Source organism: Pteronotus mesoamericanus, unplaced genomic scaffold (genome assembly GCF_021234165.1).
Source record: "Pteronotus mesoamericanus isolate MK-2021 breed Mesoamerican mustached bat unplaced genomic scaffold, CSHL_Meso_final contig_24, whole genome shotgun sequence".
NCBI classification, from domain to species: domain Eukaryota; kingdom Metazoa; phylum Chordata; class Mammalia; order Chiroptera; family Mormoopidae; genus Pteronotus; species Pteronotus mesoamericanus.
In genome coordinates this window covers 16892899-16912953 of record NW_026555100.1, presented here as the reverse complement: position 1 = coordinate 16912953, position 20055 = coordinate 16892899, and the positions used below count along the sequence as shown (strand labels likewise).

Genomic DNA, 20055 nt, shown 5'->3' with positions numbered 1-20055 from the left:
AGTCAGAACACATGTTTTCTCAGGGAAGAAGGGGTGCAGTATACAAAGAACAGTCTACAAAGAACAGTCTACAAAGCAGGGGACCTAAGTTCAAGTTCATTTGCTACAACTGGCTACCACACCATACTTAAGTCACTTGATTTCCCTTGTCTATTACTGGGGGGATGGGGGGAACAGCGTAAGACTAGCAATAAGTGACATTTAAGGTATTCTAGCTCAGAAATTTGAAGACAGCAAGAGATAAAGCTGCCTCTTCCCTTCAAATGCACGCCTTACATATTTTACTAATGGTTCAGGTTTTATTCACAAACTCAGCAGCATCAGAAAATAGACTATAAATCCTGTCTAAACTGGCCCCACCTACTTCCAGATCCTTCCTCAGGCCACATCCAGATCATACTCTGACCACACTTGTCTTTCAGTTCCTCAAATTTACCATGCTTCTGTTGCTTTCAAGATTTTTGCATGGCCTGTCCCCTCGGCCCAGAACATGATCTTACCAATCTTCTGCATCGTTAACTTGTATTCGTTATTCAGCCCACACGTCACCTCAGGGAAAGTCTTGCCAGCCGTCCCAAACTAGTTCAGTTCCCCCTGTTACTACCCTCTGAGAACCATCTGCGTATCTTTCGAAGCACCTTTCAGTTTTAATTCTGTAACTTGAAATTAGCTGTCTGAGAGGTAACCCCACCCCCATCCTGCTAAACTAAGCTCCGAGAGGCAGGGACTGTGCCTGTGGCCCTAGCACAGCCCCTCATACACAGGCTACGCTCAACGGTGTGTGCGATCCACAGAGACGACCCGCTAACTGGTCAATACAGAAGCAGATTAAATTTAAGGTCTGGAGCTTTAAAGCTATCTTTAAGCGGGGAAATGGAAAATACTGTAGAGTGAAATAAAACCACCAGATAAACAGAACTGGAAACTGACCAGGAGAGAGAAATCATGCCAATTAAACTTAAGTTCACTTAAGAAGGTTCTGGAGAGACGAAAAGGCTACCATAATAGTATCCAAAATGCAAACAATTCAGTAATTGATGAATTCATCACGGGAGAAGTATCCTAATTCAGGATCTTATATGAAATACAAAGTAAAACTGTAGAGAAAGATGAGGGGGAAAAAAGATACCAGAAGATGTGCTTCTGATATTCAGCTATGAATTCAAGTAGTTTAACGCAATTTAGAAAAATATCATTACTTCTATGATTTCTTCTGAATTTCTCTTAAAGACATGGAACATTATTTAAACAAAAACAGAAAGCAGACTGTTTTACTATATTTTTAAAAAAGAGTAACTACAATGTAAGGTTTACCAAAACATCACAACATTTCCTGTAGATGGTAAGTGACATTAAGAAAGCATAAAGAAACTTCACTGTGGCTTAAAAAACACCTAAAGCCAAGTCAAAAGGTAAGTGACAAAGGGGAAAGTTTTTTGCAAATCAAAATTAGAAAAAAGGATAACAGAAAGACCAATATCCCAACAGACAAATGAGAAAGACTATGAAGTAGGTGTTTATGGAAAGGGAAATGCAAAGGCTCTTACATATAAAAAGATGCTTACCTAACCCACCCCAGAGAAATGCAAAGACTACAGCAAGATGCCACTTTTCAATTACCAGACTGGCAAAATCCAAGTTGATAAAAGCATGTTATGGGGTCACAGATACTCTCTCTCATACCCTACTAATGGAAGTATAAATGAATACAAGCTTTGCATTTGGCAACATCCATTCAAATTACACATGTACAGGACATCTGACCCAGCAATGTCTCTTCTAGGAATTTACCCAGAAAGGCTGTATCATATCACAAAGTGAAGGAATGCCTCTGCAGTCAGCTTGCCTTGGTGTGAATTCTGGCTGTGCCACTCTCTGGGGTATGATTTTGGGGACATCACCGAATCCTCTTTAGCCTCAGTTTCCTCATCTGTAAAACGGAGATCATAACACTGCCTCCCTCCCAGGACTGATGTGAGGACTGAGCCAATATCAAGAAATGGTTCAAGAGAGCGTTAGCCCGCGCAGCATACCTCCTTAGTTTAGACATACACTTACCTACATACAAAATGGTTCAAAGTTACCGTAACATTGTTTGTGAGACCAGAGACTGAAAACAAATCAGATGTCCAATGGTTAGAGAGCGCCACACAATGGATTACCATGCAACTGGACGAAAGAATGAGGAAGTAATCAATCTACTGTTAGGGGGGGGGAAAGTCTCCAAAATATAATTAAGCAGGAGAGGAAAAAAAAAACCACAGAACAAAGAATTACGTACATCATCTTCTGTGGAAAAGGGGAGAAGAAAGCGTATCATGAGACATTTTTCCTCCTCAAAACAGTCAATTAAAAAGTAAAGGAACACAACAGGTAATTATGCATCATGATACAGGTGTTAGCTAATATTATGGTGGTATTCATAATATTGTATTCATTCTGTAACAAATACAAGTATATCAAATCAACAGGTTGAACACCTTAAACTTACACAACATATATTATTTTGTTTTCCTATTTTTTGTGTCCATTATATCTCAATAAAGCTGGAGAAAAATAACAAATGGGGGGAAAAAGAACATTATAAAAAGTGCAGCACTTTTCTCAAGCTTCGGGTGAAAATAATAGGTACTCACAAATGTACAGACCACTGATTCCCAAACTCCGTTGCTGAGTCAAACACAATCTAAAAATTATTTCGGAATCGAAAAAAATACTAATGCCTGACTCCTATCCCCAGACACTGAAGGATGTGACCCCAGGTAGCGTGACTTTGAAGTCCTCCGGGTGATTCTCATGGACAGCAAGGTCTCAGAACCACAGACTGAAAGGTGAAAGGCTACTGACAGAGGTCAAGTTACACCCACAAAAAGCTAAGGCTTCAAAAATAACCAATGTCACTGCTAGCCCCCAACTCAGCGGCCCACTTTAAACACTAGCTGACACAGGCAAATGAGAGCACAATAGCCTGGACCATCTCCAGGAGGTCTTCTCTACAGCTAGGGCCATCCATGTTTCTTTTCCTTGACTCACCTAGGCGAAGGGCTTGGCCGCCCTGCCCCGGCCCCCGCTGAGGCCTCATTTCCCGCCTGTACCTACCCATCTCCCACAAGTCTAGCAAGTATCTGAAAATCTTCTGGTAAAAGGAGACTTGCTACCTTTCACCTTATCCTCCTTTATGAATTACTGTCAAAGCTAAATTCAGCCTCCTTTTTTCCTAAGAGTTGAACTACCAGAACCCCCCTTCTCCTTCAAGGAGCTGACAGAGTGGAAGTAACCCAGGCGTGGGGGTCAGGCCACCTACCTTGCCATCCCACCTGTCCCATTTACCCACACTGTTCCCTGGCCAATAATTTCATAGCATTTCAACTGAGCCCTGGATCTTTTGTTTGTAAGGCAGGAGCTCCCAACACCTACCCCTCAGACTTGCTGTGAGACGCAAATGAAATGCTGAAACCATCGTATAGAGATACTGTACAAGCTACAGATTTCAGGGCTAGAGATTCTAAGCAAAGATGCTTGGGTTTTGGTTTTTTGTTTTTGTTTTTTGCGGGGGGGGGGGGTTGTTTTGTTGCCTATCCAGAAAACATCTGTCTGCACACACTGTCCACAGCTTCTTGTCTGGTGGTCTCCAAGCCTGTGTGGTTTCAGACAACAGAGCGTCTAGAAGCCCTACATGCCAGCTCATCTTCTTACGGCATAATTCCTGCATGATGCTCATCAGAGCTAAAAGCAAAGGATTCCTCACTTCATATTTCCCTGAGGTCAAACTGTAAAAGCCAAGATTCTTGCCCCTCATGCAGGTGATGACCTGAGATGCACGGTGCTGTGCGTCATGAGGGCGGGCCTGCATACCGTCCTGAGGGCAGAACCAGCATGACCAGGATGCCCGGGGGACAGGACTGATACCAAGAAGCAGGACAGCAGGTAAAACGTCCCGAAGCGCACAGCCCGCACGCTAGGGCAGGGGGAGGAGGGGTTAGGGTCGGGGCAGCAGTCTCTGGAGGCAGGGGTAAAGGTTTCAAGCAGGCGGAAGCAAGGATAACCTATTTGATTCTAGAAAATCCTTTGCTGTTTACCTTTTAAACACAAATTTACTGAGAAAAATATTATTTTTTAGATGTGATAATAGTATGGTGCCTGCAAAATCCTTCTCAGAGATACAAAATGAGCTATGGATGAAACAGTTTTAAGACAAACCGTATGTTGATCATTGGAGAAGCTGGGTGGTCTGGACATTTACTTTACTTTTGTGTCTGTGTGACAATTCCTATAATAAAAAGTTTACAAAACCCTCTATTATCATAAAAACCAATTTCACAGCAGGGGAATGTGAGAAACATATTCTAACAGCATGATCAAGTGCCAGGTGTTTGGGGCTAAGAGACGAGGCCACTCAGTCACTCATGTGAGTGGCTATTGGTCCTCCCGATGCATGAGCGTCCTCATCAGAGCCCTGGATGCAATGGGACCCAGGCACCAAATGTAACTGTCGCTGGCTGTGAACTCCCTTCTGGGGTTGGCGCAGCCCCCCACGCTGTTGACCACTGTCACCTGACACAGGGAGGAGATGAGGGTACAGAGCTCCCCAACCGGCTTTCTCCTACGAGAAAACCCAGGTCAGACACAAGTGACAACATGGACACATGAGAAAGTATTCTGCAAAAGGGGCTTCTGAGGCCGAAGAGGGATGGGGAAAACCCCACGTTATCAGTTCAGTTCGCTCGGAGCTGCATGTGATGCTGAAAGTGGAGCCTGCTGTTCCAAGCTTTGTCCATGCAGCGCCTTCTTCCTGGCGTGCCCTTCACTCACATCCTCTTGGGGGAATAAAAACCTACAAGGCTTCCAACATTCTGTCATCTGGGAAGTGTTCAATGACCGCCCAGCCAAACATAGTCATTTCATTTTTATTTCTTCCTGAGCCAGCCCTAGGTCTGTCTGGCCCAAGATCCCTCCACGGACCTTCCCCTGCTCTGCAACGCAGGGTGACCTCTGCAGGTTGCACGTCCCTGTTCCCAGGAGTCAGCCAAGTTCCACCTGAATTCAGCCAACGAGAGGCCCTGGCAAGAACCTGGGGGATGGGAAGGAGGAGGGTGTTTCTCCTCTTTCTTCTCCACCGTGGGCAGCATTTCTGCCTCAGGGCCCAACATTGCTCCCGCTTTCTCCGGGTGACCCCTGCCTGGGGGCTCTGATACCACAACCTCCTCCTCCCTTTCTCCTCCAGAGGGCGCGTGGGAGCGGTGTCCTGCTGTTTCAAACTGCCCAGCTGCCTCACTGCGCCTCCCAGTGGGTTGTATTCTCAGCAACGCCACCACTGGGATGCCCAAGTCCCTGCGTTAAGTTCTCTCCCTCTCACTCTGCATGGTTTCTATATTCCTGTGCGAACCCTGAGTCGTCAACTTACTATCTTCCTCCAACTATGGTGTGGCCGCTGCTGTCTCACCTGTCTCTCCCGCCAGCAGCCTAGGAGCTCCTTCCCAGTAGGCCCAAGCTCTTCTTCAGCCTGAGTGCCCTTAGCCCAGGGTGGGGTGATCCATTATTACTCACACCCGGCCTTGCTCCTACAAGGGCATCTCAGCATGTAGCAGGCGCTAAGGAGGTGTCCATAAACTGCTGAGTTAAACGAATGCCAAGGGAACCTCATCATCTATGTAAAGGTTAGAGAAAAGTCACAGGAAAAGAAAACTCTTGGAGACATATTTACAGAAAAGGGAACAATCCTTTTGAAGGGAAACTGATTAGAGGGATTCACTAGTCAAGGCTCAGAGCAACTGCCCACATGATGGGGCAAGGACTTTGATCAGGATATCTAAAAACAAACCAACAAAACTGTGCTATATTCTGAACGCCTGCAAAGAATTCCACAGAACCTCACAGCTGCAAGTGGTCATAGAAATACAGCACAGTGGGTAGGAGCAGGGGGCTCCGGTGCCCGGCTGCCAGATCCTGGCCCCAGCACCCACCACTGAATGGCCCTGGCAGACTAACGTCTCTGTACCTTGACGCTCGTAGCCTGTAAAGTCGCAATAATTGTGGCCTGTGATTTTGTTTCGAGAGCTTAAATCAAACTGTGCACACTGGCGTCATTGGCCATTATCTGCAGCACAGCTCCAGGGGTCTCAAACTTGACCACCCACAGAGCAGGAAGTGAGCAAGCAGGGTATGACAGCCACAGAGGCAGGGAGCAACAGGGACAGGTGACGTCCAAGACAAGCCACAGTGTCTGTGCCTTTCCTAAGACACTCTCTTTCCAAGGTCATTCAACACTGGGAAGCCAAACCACTCACCTGTGGGCCAAATGTCGGCGGTCAGTTTGCAATCCCCGCATTCTAAACAAGCGTTCTCGGTGACACGAGGAAACCGAGACCCCAAAAGGATACATGTTTGTTGCCTGGCCCCATAGACAGCAAGAGACCAAGAAGCCCTGTTCTCCCAGTGCCATTTTAGGCTCAGGAGGAAAAGAGAAATGAAACAAGAGGGCTGGTGGCATGTGGCCCGACAAAGGGAGACACCTGAGACACACAGGCAAAGACGGCCTTCAGAGAAGAAGAAATAAGGAAGTTGGTGGTGGAATGGCAGAAAAAGTGAAAGCAAAGAGAAAGCAGCTTGAGGATGAGGAGGAGGTGACGTGCTGAGAAGACCCCAAAGGGCCACACTGCAGAGAGGACACTTGGTTTCATGAAGAAGGGAAAAGGAAAAAGATGGGCAAGAAGCAAATCCAGAACTGTTGGCTAAAGCGGGAGAAGATATGCCGAATGCTTCCTGGGGGCTTTCCTAAGTCACATCATTTATCCCCAAAACCTGAGAGGTAAGATCATGATCCCTTTATAGAAAAGGAGGCGTGGTAGCCTAGGGGGCAGGTAAATTGCCATGATTTCAGAGCTAGGAAGGAGCAGAACTGAGATTTTTGTTAATCCTATGGGTTTGTTCGTGTTTATACAGGATGCCCAGCTAAATTTGCATCTCAGGTCAACAATGAGTAATATTTACTGTACATGTTTCACGCAATATTTAGGACATACATATACTGAAAAAATTATCCACTGTGTACCTGAAATTTAAATACAGCTCCACATCCTGTGTTTTTATTTGCTAAATCTGGCAACCCTATCTGGTCTCCAAGTAGTCTCCACTATACCAAGTTCTCTTAAAGAGTCCTGGGGTGGAAAACTGGAAAGAAGTTAATGAGTAAAATTGAAAGGAAGAATAATTCATGCAGACAGCCTAACGGAGGCTGCTAATCTGCAACACGTAAAATTCAGAGCACAAAAACAAAAAGAGGTGAGCAGTGAATCCCACAGCAATTTGAGCAGGAGAGAAAGAATACACCGGCCTTATGAGAAGCAGCATGGCCTGCTGGTGCTCATGTGTAGGCTAACAAGTGAATTCCAACTGCCTGATCGTGTCACCCCTCAGGTACCAATGACCCAGAGCTGCAGGCTTCGGGCCAAGCCACGACCAACCAAATAGGGATTAAAGTCATTAGTGCTAATCTCCCTCACCTGAAAAAGAGTTCAATGGGAAGGCATTCAAAGTAGCCTTGGAGGGAGGCAGGGCGAAACCAGAGACTCCTGGTCTTGGCTAGAGCCCCTGCTCCTGACAGGGAAAGAGCGAAGGGCATTCCTGGGTTCCAGACGGCTTACTATCACTTGTTTTTACAGTGCCAGCGGAGGCCCTGACTTACACGAACTGTCTCTCGTGCCCCCTCTCATCCTACCAAAAAGCCTTCACACCAGGGCAACAAAACCACCACAGCCCCCTAGTGAAAGGCATGTTCCTTCAACCTTCAGCAAGTCCCCAGGCTACCATTTCTATTGCTAGAGAGATCCAGGGGCAAGAGAAAGAAAAGAGGTCAGTGGAGTCCCTGCAGGCAGAGCTGCCCCTGGCTCACAAGCTGGGGCTGTCCTTCTGTCATTTGGGGACTGTAAGGGCACTCCTGCAAAGTCAGCCAAGTTCAAAGCTATTCACATTTTGGTTTCTCTTCTTTAGACCAGCAGTTAAGCAGAAGTGGTGCTTGTGTCTCGGCCATCAAAGTCTACCCTCCAGAACCCACACCGCTGTGAAACAAGGGTCAAAAGTCACACGACAGAGAAGCAGGCTTTGATTGGCTGCTGCCCACGGTGCTAAAAGCAGAAAACTGGGAAGAGGCACACATTGGCCCTTTTTTCCAAGAAATAATGGAAGGAACCCTGCAACCGACCTACAAGGGAACAATGGATCGTTTAGAAGGCAACATGTTTGCCTCCTGCTGTGCTATTACTTTTCCAGGGCCATATAGGCTGGTTTAAGCCTGGTTCCCCAAACCCTAGGAAACGGGCCAAGCCCCCAGGCATCCACAAGTGCCACAGCCACGCACGCCCTGAGAAGCCAGGCTGCAGAGCTCCCCAGCCTGAGGTCTGCGGAGAGTTTGGTGCTTGTCGTCTCCGTCGCCCCCTCTCGGCTTTCTAGAACTTACTTTGCTGCCATCACCTGACAGGATAATCAAGAACAGTTTTGATTGTAAAATACATTTCGGAGCACAATGGAATGGGTTGGCTACTAACAACAGCGCTGTTCTCCCCAGTTTCATTTCTTTCCCTACATTCAGGTTCTGCCTGAGCAAGGGAGGCAAGCCTCCTCCGGCCACGACCTTCGAGTTACCCTTCACCTCGCGAGAGAAAGAGCCCTCCCTGATCATGGTCCCAACTCCTCAGAGGCAGTCTCATCCCAGTTCTTCTCTATGGCACTCTGCCTGGCCTACAGCAGGGGATCAATACATGCGCTGAAAAAAAATCCACTATTACCGTGCTAGTCAGACTATTTTTAAATAGAGGTTATAACATAACTACTACAAAGACACTGATTCCAGACGGGGAGGGGTGCCCAGGTGGCAGCGCTGTAAGCAGAGGTGACAGTCTCCCGGCGTGCACTGGGCAGGGCACAGGGATGGAAGAGACCCAGGCCCAACAATGGGGGGTGACTGCGCCTGCAAGGGGCGCACGGGCTGTCCCCCAGGCACCGAGGGCACCCTGTCCCTCACTGTTTCTTTTCTGAGACAGGCAGTTCGCTGCCCTGGAAACACTCCCCAGGGCCTGGCATCCCGAGAATTTGCTGTGGTAATGGGGCAGCCCTGACTGCGCGAACTGAAGGAATTGAACAGTGCAGAAACAACTAAGAGCAAAACTGCTTATAAATCAATTCCTATCCCACCCTGCCACAGGCTGTGGAGCCTTGTGCTTAAGCTCGTAAAGCCAGACCTGGGTTCAAATTCCAGCCTCACGTTACATAACCTCGCTGGGCCTCAATCTCCAAGTTTGTATTAATGGCTAACATCGGGCCTGATCACAGAGAATGACAGCGATGCAAACCCCTCCCAGCAGTGCCTGTCCCGCAGTAGGCGCTGGGTAAACACTGGCTGTGAACACGGCAACACAAACTAATGTGGAAGTGGAGCAATGCTGGTAAATAAGAATGATTATTCATGCCTTCAAGCTTTTCTTCAAACGTTTGTTAAATTATGGAATATTCAAAATGCTACCAAGGAAATTAAACGCTCACAACACATTTCGTTTTTTTAACAGCAGCACCCATCCTGTATTTGGGTGTTAGGGCAAAGTCTTTTCCCTTTCCTAGAGAACAAGCTCTCACTGTGGATTACTCCATCCCAAGGTTCTGCACACCCAGGAGCTTACTCTAAATGCAAATTTGGGGGGCAGGGGAGAAAAGGCACCAAACCCAAGGCTGGCGTGCTGTACATGTTTGTTGAAGGCAGCAAAAAACCAGATGTGTGACAGCCAAAAAGCAAAAAGGAAAAAAAACATTAAGTTGGTGCAAGAGATCAACAGCATTTTAATTAAAAGGCTTTAGGTCCAAATTCATAACTTCAACACTGGGGCACTGAAAAGCAGCTAGCTGTTCCTGCAGATCACAGTAAGTTTTTCCTTCAAAAAACAAAAAATAAAAACAAAACAAAAACAAATTAAACCACTAGGCATAGAGTATACCAGGGGCTGGAGGTAGAGGGGAAAATGAGTTACTGTTGAATCAAGACAGAGGTTTTGTTTGGGATGATGAGAAAGTTCTGGCAATGTGCAGTAGTGACGGCTGCCCAGTACTGTGAATGTACTCAGTGCTACTGAATTGTATACCTAAAAATGGTTAAAATGGTAACTTTTGTTTGTATCTACTTTACCACAAATTTTTATTTCTCTCACACACACACACACACACACACACACACACACACACTCTCACACAGTCACTGGCCCTATTCTTTGGGACCTAAGGTACTTCTCGATAATAAGCTTCATGCATTAAAGTTTCAAGATGATTTGAAATAGTTAATATACTTTCCAAAAGACATGGTACTTTATCAGGTAGTGATGTGAACCTAAGTGAGTCCAAACCTCTACTTTATGGAGTATATACTTAAAACTGTACTCTTTGGTTAACAAAAACATTAAAACCATCTGGCTGATTTTTCCCCCCTCAAATTTAAGTAGCTTCTATAATCAGAAGCTACTAAACGAAGCAGAGACACAATGTTTTGACTCTCAGCAAATGTCTTTATTGAAATAAATTAAGGCCTGTCCAATGAAGGACTAAAAAAACAACAACAAAACCTCAACAGAATAAAAGTTATTATTTGAGTTGGTGTATCAGGACAACGGGGGAAAAAAAATCGCCACTGAACATGCAAACAATTTCATGAATTGAGAGGCTCTTTCTATAATTAAAACACTCAACAATTTTTTCTCGAGTATTTTAGCCTTTTAAGTCAGTTTCAAAAAGCCGGTAACACAAAAGCCTCCGTTCACTTACGAGAGCAACACATGAAGTGTTGAAAGCAGGTACAGGATTTCCAGGAACTTACTCGGAGCTCACCCCGACTCTCCGCTGCCTACATTCTTTCACTTTCCTCTCTCCTTCTATGGAAAACTTTTTTGAATCATGACCTATGTCTGGCTTAATAGCCGAACTCTGCTCCTCAGTACCGCGTGGCCTCGTTTGATCCCAAGTGCCCTAAGATGCCCTGGAGAGTATTAACCAGATCACTCTGGACACACACCTGGCACCCAAGGATGACTTGATCTAGAACAGATGCGTGGAAGATTATCCTGTCAATCAACACTGCTTTAAAAAAAAAAAAAAAGAACTGGCATTTTAAATTGCCCATAAACTAGTATCTCTAATGTTAACAGAAGAAGTCTTTGCTTTCACAGATTTCGGACTGAAGACGAGAAATTTTCGGCCCATCCAACAATATTCTGTGAGAGGAATGTGGGTGGACCCCAGAATGTAACAGAAATAGAGGAAAAAAATGCCTAGATAATTTCGATCTACAGGCAGACGTAAATCATGACTTTAAAACATCAATGGCATTTCTTTTCCATCATCACCACATAAAAAAGGAAAATTAAAAACAAACAAAAAATTAAAAACAAACATAGGCCTCCCATGCCACCTCAACATAGACAAGTTGAGCAACAGCTCTCCCCATTTATGCCTGACAAAATAAACTACAAGCTAACTGAACTGAGTGAATATGACACATTGTTTTCCTTACAGGTATTCAAAAACAGATGACCCTCATTTCGGAAAGTGGACGGGAACAGAGCCCTCCCTGGACACCTGAACAGGAGCAGGCCTGACCTCCCTTTCTCGCTCCCACTTGTATGCTGATTATCTCTGTACTTCACAGCTCCCTGGGCTAGAAAATGCTGAAGAGGGCAGGCCTGTTCCCTCTACTCTGAATTCCCGACAGCACCCACCCAGGGCCAAGCTGAATGAAAGTCAAGTGCAATCTTTGGCAGGCTGCTGGAGAAGCCCCTACATTCCTTCTGATTATTTCAGAATAATCTGGCACTCAGTCAGCCCTTCACAAGTACTTGGAGGTTGAATCCTGCCTATTTCAGGCCATATTGGCCACATACCATTTCGTGCCTTCTGAGGAGGCAAGGAAAAGGGGGGAAAATCACAGAAAAATCTCCCGGCATTAACCTTGTGAGTAGTATAATAAATTTTAATCATCAAACTACACCCCACATATCAGATCTAGGGACCAAGAATAAGGAACGGGGTGAGGTTCATCCTAAATAACCATCCATCAAACTGTTAACCCTTTTTTAGCATTCTTCTCCCCAGAAGAGAACACCCAGATGAAGTCAGTTTGCCATTGACTGGTGTAAGCACTGGGATAAAATTCCCAACTGTGGGGCTTGACAGCCTTGGGGCAGGAGGAAGAGTCTGTAAGTTACCAGCACTCCAAAATCCTGATGATCAGAAATATTTCCCAAAGCATTAGTTTCCCTGTCAAGTAAATTTCAATCACCACACTAGGCAGGAACACACCAAACCTGTGAATGTTTTACTTCCCCAGTTTTAACAATAATGTAATCTATCTAAAAGCCACTGCATTGTGACTGAAAACAAAAAGCAACACCTTACCCACTGAGGGGAACAAGTATGGGAAGGAACAAGGAAAATGATTGCTACTCCTTTGCTCCTCCTGGCTGCAGTGTAGAAGCTCAGATTAGTATTTCTAGGTGTAACAGCAATTATCTCCACAAGACATGACTTAAGAAAGCAAAAAATAACAAAACACAAGTACACTGTGAGTGATGCTATAGCAACCTCCCAAATGCCACTCGGCAGGCCACATGTGGACATCTACTGTACAAGACTTCAGCAAGTGTCCCGATCTTTGCTGATACTTCCCCAACTGAAGCTTCAGCTACTTGCATTGGTACATCCTCCCTATCATGGTCCATAGCTGTTTCCCAGAAGCAGCTGTGGGGCACTTCAACATTAAAGAAAGTCATAAGAAATGCCTGGAGTGATTTGTTAACATCAGCAAAACTGAAGTGGCAAATCTGAACACTTCTAACAGAGCCACTTCTTCCCCTAAGCCTTGCTCAAAACCCTTGGAAAAGTGAACCTGAAAACACTGTCCCCTTTCAAAGGTGAAATGTATCACCAACATCTAGGTATATGCAACAAGGTAGCCTAGAACGTCATCCATGGCTGGAAGGCAGGAGCTTGGGGCACACACTGATTGTAGTTGTCCCCCAAAGTATACAGTGTATCCATTCACCCATCCCGTCTGCTCCACTAACTACAGAGATGGTGTTTTCTTGCTATTTTTGCATGTGAGGACACATGCAAGAGAGTGACTCTTAGGAGCACAAGGTCAGTAGACAGTATTGCTCCCCTCGGTAAAAAAAATCCAATGCCTCTGGCGTTAACCCAAACACTCTACAGCGCACAGGAAGTGAGGAATGGGTGTGAACTAGGCAAATTCTGCACTCCCCCCTAAAAAATTCGCATGTCCACTGGGGCAGGCCAATACAATGGGGGTGCCAGGGTGATAGATGGTTCCTGGGAGACATGAACGGGCACAAAACCGAATGCGTGGCTGGCAAAGAGGCCATGCCAGGGAGGGGAGATTCACAGTCTACTTGGATTTCCAAGGTAAATGGGTGGGTGTGAGGGGAGAGGGTGGGAAGAACAGTTAAGGACACCCCGTATATCCTAGAAGAGCCAGAGAAACCTGCTACAATTAACTCCCGCAACTAGCAGGTCAGCCCAGTGAGCACTCCAAACGCGAGGCGTGTGTCTGTGAAGCAGGCAGGGCCAGGTCAGACGGAGTCTCTTACACCCCCAGAATGTTTAACTGATCCTGAGGGCAGTGGGGGAGCCACTGACGGTGGTAAAGCAAGCAGCGACCACTTCAGACTTCTGTTTTAGCCCAGTCTCTCTGGTATTGAACAAGAGTCACCACAAACTAGACAATGGTGATTCTCTGAACTAGTCCCCATACCCAGCGCAATGAATAAGGAGAACACTGTAAAAGGTTCTTACAACCTCCTCTCAGGTCTTGCGTTGTTTTTTTTCCCCCCAATCAAATACAAGGAGATTACATGAAACACACAAAAGGGACCTCCGAGTGGAAACGACTTGAACCGCAGAAGAAGTCCACGAATAACTTCTTTAGGAAGACTGAACGTGTGTACAATTAGACCTAACTGCGAGGTCGTACTTTTCTCAAAGTTGTGTCTAAAGCTGGGTGTTTCCATGAGAATCTAAGAATTTTTTAAAAACAGGAAAAATGAAAGACACAATATATCTCTTTACAAGGGCAATGTTGATCTGCTATCTTCAGAGAGTCTGCCAAAATGAAGTCTTAAAAATGGAAAATGGTGTATTAGGCGTCCAGGATAAATAATCCAAAATCCACAACATTAACTATATGGTGGCTTTTATTGGTTAATGAAACCATTACACTGTTAATGTTCAAGATAGCCAGGTTTTTCTAATCATGCCATACCAACATGTTTTTCTACTTTAACTTCCAAATGCCTTTGTATTTCTGTATTTCCATAAACTTCTATAATGAAGGACTAATTTCGTGGTTAGAAAGATACTTAGTGATTTCTAATAGCTTTTATTTTCAAACCTAACACATGCTGAAGGTCTGAACCAGAAAAGCACACACCTAGAGAATTAGCTGGCAAGTGCTGAAGCCCTGGCTATACTCTGAGAACACCAGAAACTAGTCCAGAACTTTGAAGCCATGCAGTTACTGCCCACAATTGCTCTTCCTCACCTGCTCAGAGACCACCACTCCTGGATACCTTTCACTAACAATGAATTAGATGGTCAGTCCAGGCCTGTTAGGCACTGGGCCGCCCAGCAGCTGGTGAGCTTGAATGTAATGCACTTGAATCATCCTGAAACCACCCCAATCCGTGGAAAAACTGTCTTCCACGAAACTGGTCCCTAGTGCCAAAAAGGCTGGGGACTGCTGAATTAGATAACCTGCAACTTCCACCCACAGTACAAGCCAGGCAGATCTACCATCTATAAGCTACTCAACAGGGTGACTGAGCATTTGGTTTTTTTGTTTATTTTTTCCACTCCAAAGAAGAAATCATAATCTATAATCAGCAGCCTGGGTCTACTGCTGATTTACTAGGTGAAATTTAAGAATGACATGAAACATTCCATTCCACGACTAATTCTCAAATACAATACTAGGGGCAAGCTCTAACTCCAAAATGCACTTTTGGAGGTGGAGGAAAGGCCTTATACAATGTGATTCTTCCCCATAGATGATGTTTACCTCTAAATGCTGAGAACACAGACCCAAGAAACCAGTCCTTTATTAAATGGGTAGATTGATCACAATAAGCACTTACATACAAAAGAGACAGAAATGACCATTAGTTACGACCTTCTATTGGCCTTTGGACTTGACTCAGAAAAAGAGGACACAACAATGAGATACCGCTTACACACCTGTTACAGTGGTCAAAATCCACAACACTGACAATATCAAATGCTGGCAAGGATGTGAAGCATCAGCAACTCTGCCATTGCTGGTAGGAATGTAATATATTGTATTACAGCCACTTTAAAAAGACAGTTTGGCAGTTTTAAACAGAATAAAAGTACTCTTACATACAATCCAGTAACTGTGCTCCTTGCTATTTACCCAAATGAGCTGAAATCTCCTGTCCACACAAAAACCAACACACAGATGTTTATTGCAGCTTTATTCGTGATTGGCAAAACTTAAAAGCAGCCAAGTCCTTCAGTATGTAAATGGATAAACTGCAGTATATCCAGATAATGGAATATTATTCCATGCTAAAAAGAAATGAGCTATCAAGCCATAAAAAGACATGATGGAAACTTAAATGTCTATTACTAAGTGAAAGAAGTCATTCTAAAAAGGCTGTAATACTGCATGATTCTAACTCTATGACATTCTGAAAGGGCAAAACTAGAGAGAGAGTAAAAAGATCAGTAGTTGCCGAGGCATAGAGGATTTTTAGGACACTGTATCTCCTTAGTATGATACTAGTAGATACACATCATTACACATTTGTCCAAACCCATAGAATGTACAACACCAAGATTGAACCCTAATGTAAACTATGGACTTCAGGTGATTATGATGTGTCAATGTTGGTTCACTGGTTGTAACAAATGTACCACTCCTAACAGTGTGGGATATTGATTGACAGGGGAAGGGAGGAAGGGCAGGGAGTACATGGGAAATCTCTGTACCTTCCATTCAATTTTGCTGGAAACTGAAAACTGCTGTACAAAAAAAGTTTAAAAAAAAAAAAAAAGAGGAAGGCGCCTCTCTCTTCTCCAGGGTGTGGCTGACTGGCAATGGACCTTCCTGATCATATTCAGGGAAAAGACATCTGTAATCATCTTTTTGTGCTCATGAACATAACAATTAGTATTATTAAGTAGAAGAATTAATAAGAGCCAGGAAAGCAAAAGCCAGGAAGTCAAGTCATAGGATTATACTTTCGTGTTTGCTTCAAATTAACTAAAATAGTGAAAAATCTATCAAGGCCTTCACTGAATTGAATATCTGGGTCTTGTCACAAACTTCCCAGGGATCTATTAGCAAGGGCTATGTTTATATTAGTATCATCAGGGCCTGTACAGCTTAACCTTGACATAAATGACAACACAGTGTTGTTCAAGGGACTCCTTACATCCACAGACCCATTTCACATAGTCACACATTCTGGTCATGGTTCAGTTAACAAAACTTTCAAAAGCTTAAAGGAACCTCTTCTCTGCATTGGCCTTAGTAACACCTGCCAAGTACTAGGGAACATGTAAACCACAAGCACTTTTATTTGTCTCCCTGAATATATTCATCAGAGATTAAGGAAGAATTGAGAGGCTTCTGGTACTTGCAAGCTGTCATCTAAAACAATTTTTAAACTTTACTCATAAGGGCACAGAATATTTCACAAAGTACATTTGGCTGAATGTCAGTTTTAGTTGAGGCTAACTAAGTGCTAAGAAATAAAGCCACCACCTCACACACTCTTCAAGTGTTCAAAAGGCCTCTCTGATCTTATATGCCAGGAATGAATATGTTTACATGTTTGTCCTTGCAAAACCAATGTATTTGTGTACAATTTACAGACCTACTTATAATATGGTCAAGTGTCAAACAGATAACCCTTTCATAGTATCTCCACCCCACATTCTCCCTCCCAAACAAATAAAAACAGCCTGAATTGCTCACTGTATGCAAGAGGCTGGAGATTCTGTTTCATGTAAGTTTTACTACTTTCCGTGGCTCACATTCTCCAAGAGACTAACCCTCTTATTTACTAACTCAAACCTTAAATAAACTGCTTCTACCAGCTCCCCCCTCATCTCAAGCCTTCACTCTGCAGAGACATCTCTCTTGGCCAGGAAAGCTACAGAGGAGGCTTGGAAGTGGCTGCCTTTGGAAATTTATCCCCCTTCCTACCAAAGGGGCACTTCAAGAACTTTACAGTTCTAATTCCCTTCACCAGGGCTGGATGTGAACATGTAAAATGTCTTTCTACAATCAATTTCTTTTTAAGCTGCCAATCACACTGAAACTTTAGTGGAAACCTGCTTCCTAAGAAAATTCAGACTGCCATCCAGTTCTCATGTATGAGCTGGGGTTGGGGGAGCAAACACACCCATTCACACATACACACTCACTCCTCCACTGAAGACTTTCATGGCACAGGGGCGTCATAAACTTGCCCCATTTCATTTCCAGCGTGTGGTCTTTGATCCATCCCCAAACTCCTATCTTTCTCCAGCTGAAGCTTCAGTCTAATCAGCTATTGTGCAGCAGCCATGGCAATTCATTTCTTTGATTTCTTACCGTTTTCTTCCCTGCTCTTGGCTGGGAAGCTGTTTTGATCTGAATAGAGTTGTCGGCATGGGGATTCAGCATATTAATGATGTGGCTAGCTGGCAGGGTTGTTAGGTGAGAGCACTCAGGGTACTTTTTCCAGTTATGTTTCGCCTCATCACAGCTATACTAGTCTTTCTAGATGCCTGCTACCTAGGAAGGAGACCCATACACCTAACCTTACCCTCTTCAGAGCAGCCTCCGGGAGCCAGGTGGAAACAGAACAGCCAGCCTGTGCTCCCGTCAAGTATCTGGATTCAAAGGCAAAATATCCCCAGACACTTCATCACCAATGAAACTCACCCACTAAGTACATCTTGCTCGCTGAAGTAGCTAACCTTTCACCCTGGTTTCTGCCTCTTCAGGCTTCATACCCTTCACTCTGCCCAGACCAGTGTTAAGATGCTGCATTCTCCCGGCTGTACACCGCCTCCTCCACCCCGCACCCATTACCCTCCCCACCAAGAAAAGGACTTCCAGCGGAGGTAGGAGCATCAACTCCAGTACCCGCCCTTCCCTCTCGATCCTGGCCAGAAAACTCCACTTCCCGGATTCCCGGCCACTCTCTCCCGCCCCCTCCCCGGGCAATCCAGCTAGCGCTCTCCTGATGCCAACTAAGTGCCCAGCCCAGCTGCGTACCGCCCCCCCATACCCCAAGCCAGGCCCCCGAAACAGGCCCCAGCTTCCTCCCTCTCCCCTAGGGTAGGGCACCCAGATTCTGGACGCACCCCTCACGCATGCTAGGAAAAAGTCCCATCCCGCCCCCCTCCCCCAGCCACACTGCCAGCCTCTAGCTCTGCCCAGGAGGGGCCTTCTCCCCAGAGGTGAAAAGAAAGCGTGAGTAGGTTGTCCCAGCAGCCTTCTCTCGCACCCCACAAGGTGCCTGGACCCGCGGGGAAGACAGACTTGCATGGCCCCGAAGGGACACCTCCCTCTCCTCCACCCCATGGAGGCCGTCAGGTCGCGAGAGAGTGTTCTTGCTGTGGGACCCCGGGAACCTCGGGGAGACTGGAGGCTGCCAGGGTCTGGGTACAGCCTCTCCCGGGGCGGGCGGAGGTCGGCGCTGCGGTGCACCCCCGGGGGACACTCACGATGGTCACGCTGGCTTTGCGCAGGTCGCGGTTTTCCTCCTGCAGCGCCTTGCACTTGAGTTTGTAGGTTTCCAGCTCGATCTTCAGCACCTTGTTCTCCTGCTGCAGCGAGGCCAGGCGGTTGGTGAGCTCTTCCAGGCGGAACGGCGAGATGACAATGCCCCCTGATTTCCCACCGCCGCTACCTCCTCCGCCGCCACCGCTGCCACTGCCGCTGCCGCCGCCACCGCCCGAGGTCGATGAGCAGGACGACTGCATGGCGGCCAAGCTGCTGCTGTTGCCCCCCGCCCCGTCCGTGTCGCTCTCGCTGGCGCTGTCCGCCATGGCCGCGGCGGGCTGGGGTAAGGAGGAGGAGCTGGGAGACAGAGACGGCAGCGGCGGCGGTGGTGGTGGCGGCGGAGGTGGAGGCGGCGGCGGCGGCAGCGAAGGCTGGGCTGCGAATGAGTGGGCGCGGGGCGAGCACAGGGGAGAGCCGAGCTGGGCGCCTGGCACCAGGGCGCAGACTCGGAGCGCGGCGCGAGAAAGAGAGGGAGCTTCCCGCTGCCAAGGGACCTCCTCTGCCAGAGAACAGAGACCCCGCCCGGGCTCGGGCAGTATTGCACTGAGGCTTGCTCCAGCCGGCCTGGCGCGCTTGGTAGGCCGCCCAGCAAAGCTATCCGAAAGCTCCGGGACCGGCCCGGCGCGGCCAGGGGCCCGCCTCCTGGCGTCCGCCAGCGGGCTAGGGACACGCGGGCGCGGCCTCTGTGAGAAAGCCAGGCTAACCTCCGAACCAGCTGCCCGCCGGCCGCACGTGTTCTGAGGGAGGGCCTCCGAGACCCCTGATTTAAACCCAAGGCCGCCCAGCCTCTTCCGGGCTCGTGCCCGCCCCTGGGAAAAGGAAAACCAATGCCCCACTAGCGCTTGCAGGTGCTGCGGACACGTGGAGAGGTCAGCCGGGTTCCGGCAACCCGCCCTGGACGAGTCTTGGCCCCATCTTCCGCCGACTGTGTGTGCTCGTGTCTCCCTCTGTCTGTTTCAAACATTCACGCAGCCCCTTCAGTTTTGTATTAGTGAGCCTGACAGGAAGGCGTAGAATAGCCCTAAGTGAACAGTAAGCTCCCCAGCGAGGAGGAGCGGGGTGGGGTGAAACACCACTAGCCACAGGTTAATCTTGTTAAGAAAGATTTGCAAAACATGCCACCTTCTTTACTCTTCTTAATAATCTCATAAACCCCACTCGGCTCAATTGTTAAACAAGGTGCAACTCCTTTTTTTGTTTGTTTTTCTTTCTCT

At 46.6% G+C, this 20055-nt stretch overlaps 1 protein-coding gene across 1 annotated transcript in view; it reads right to left on the bottom strand.

Moving 5' to 3' along the window:
• CCDC6 (coiled-coil domain containing 6) overlaps positions 1 to 19402 on the bottom strand; it is a 104293-nt gene extending 84891 nt beyond the window's left edge. Inside the window, exon 1 of the mRNA XM_054572755.1 lies at positions 18784 to 19402. Coding sequence (XP_054428730.1) covers positions 18784 to 19107 — 324 coding nt within the window. The 5' untranslated portion in view covers positions 19108 to 19402. The remainder of the gene's footprint in view (positions 1 to 18783) is intronic.
• Between the last annotated feature and the right edge of the window lie 653 nt (positions 19403 to 20055).